This window comes from Arachis ipaensis, chromosome B09 (assembly GCF_000816755.2).
Source record: "Arachis ipaensis cultivar K30076 chromosome B09, Araip1.1, whole genome shotgun sequence".
Classification (NCBI taxonomy): Eukaryota; Viridiplantae; Streptophyta; class Magnoliopsida; order Fabales; family Fabaceae; genus Arachis; species Arachis ipaensis.
The window spans coordinates 113,311,569-113,312,740 of NC_029793.2; the positions used below are offsets into that span (position 1 = coordinate 113,311,569).

Consider the following 1,172-nt stretch of genomic DNA (forward strand, 5'->3'; position numbering starts at 1 on the left):
CGATTTCCAAATATGTCTTTAGCCTCATAACATAGTGAGCAGTGAGCAAGGAAGAATGAATGAAGAAAGTAACCTGTAAGTTTTGAGGAGGCCAAGGGCACGATAGAGTTCAACAAAGGCACTTCGAATCATTTTCTCAGCGCTCTGAATCTTCCTCTTGAAGATGAAGTCACCGCCAGTAGTAGTTGGGTTGTTAACCAAATCCTCCAAGAGCATGCTGGTTATGGCGGTTATGGCCCGGGTCGGATTGGTTGCTGGCACGTCGATTCTCATTCCCATTTTGGGCTTCCCCTTCTTTGTCTTTTTCCCTCTCATCCCTGAATTCACCAAGTTTATTCCATTCTTCTCCAATGTCGTTATTACTTCTTCCGTCTGCGATGACACTTCTGAATTCGTTTCGTCTGATTCCCCACCAAACCTTTCTGCGGTAACCAACCAACCAAATCATCTATGTCATTGTCTCCCCGTATCAGTTACTTCAAAGTCTTTAGACCCAATATTATATGTCTAATATTACAGTTAACATTCATTAAGGGAAAAGAAATTAAAATATAGCAAGTTAAACTAACTTTTCCAGTTTACATTTATAATTTAGAATTTATAGTTAAAAAATTATGATTTATTAGAATTTACAATTTAAAATAAAATATTTTCATTTTAAAATATTAGTTGATGGTAAATTAACTATTCCAGCAAGTCTAATTAACAGCTTGGTTTGAAACTTCATTTTTGACAAATATTATTCTTGTAACGTTAAGGACTTAATCCATCAACAATATAATTGTATATTTTATGGGTATCAGGTGGTCTATGTTATCATTTTCCGCTCCCTGTTGCGCACTTCATTATGGTCTGATAAAAAAAAGTATGATAGAAGAATGAGTGCCTTACTGCCTCCTTTAAAATAATTTGCTTAGAACATAGTCGCACAAGCTAAGTGGTGCTGGATCGACAATGTTCCACATAACAGTCAGTCCACTTCGGACTATAATATGTTTGTGTTGTATGATGTCAGTAACCACTTAGAAACGTGATGAGTTGACAGGGAATAATTTCTTGAGCACAAACGCAACATCCATTTTCTTTCTTTTAATATTATGGTACATTACATGCGGTCTCCATTAACAAGTTGTTATTTCTAATATAATAATAAATAAATAATATACTTTAAG

The 1,172-nt window shown here is 35.1% G+C and overlaps 1 protein-coding gene across 1 annotated transcript in view; it reads right to left on the reverse strand.

Annotated features, from left to right (window-relative positions):
• Positions 1-1,172, reverse strand: part of LOC107618939 (phosphate transporter PHO1) — a 12,564-nt gene that overhangs the window by 7,917 nt on the left and 3,475 nt on the right. Inside the window, exon 4 of the mRNA XM_016321133.2 lies at positions 74-422. Within this exon, the coding sequence (XP_016176619.1) occupies positions 74-422 (349 nt within the window). The remainder of the gene's footprint in view (positions 1-73; positions 423-1,172) is intronic.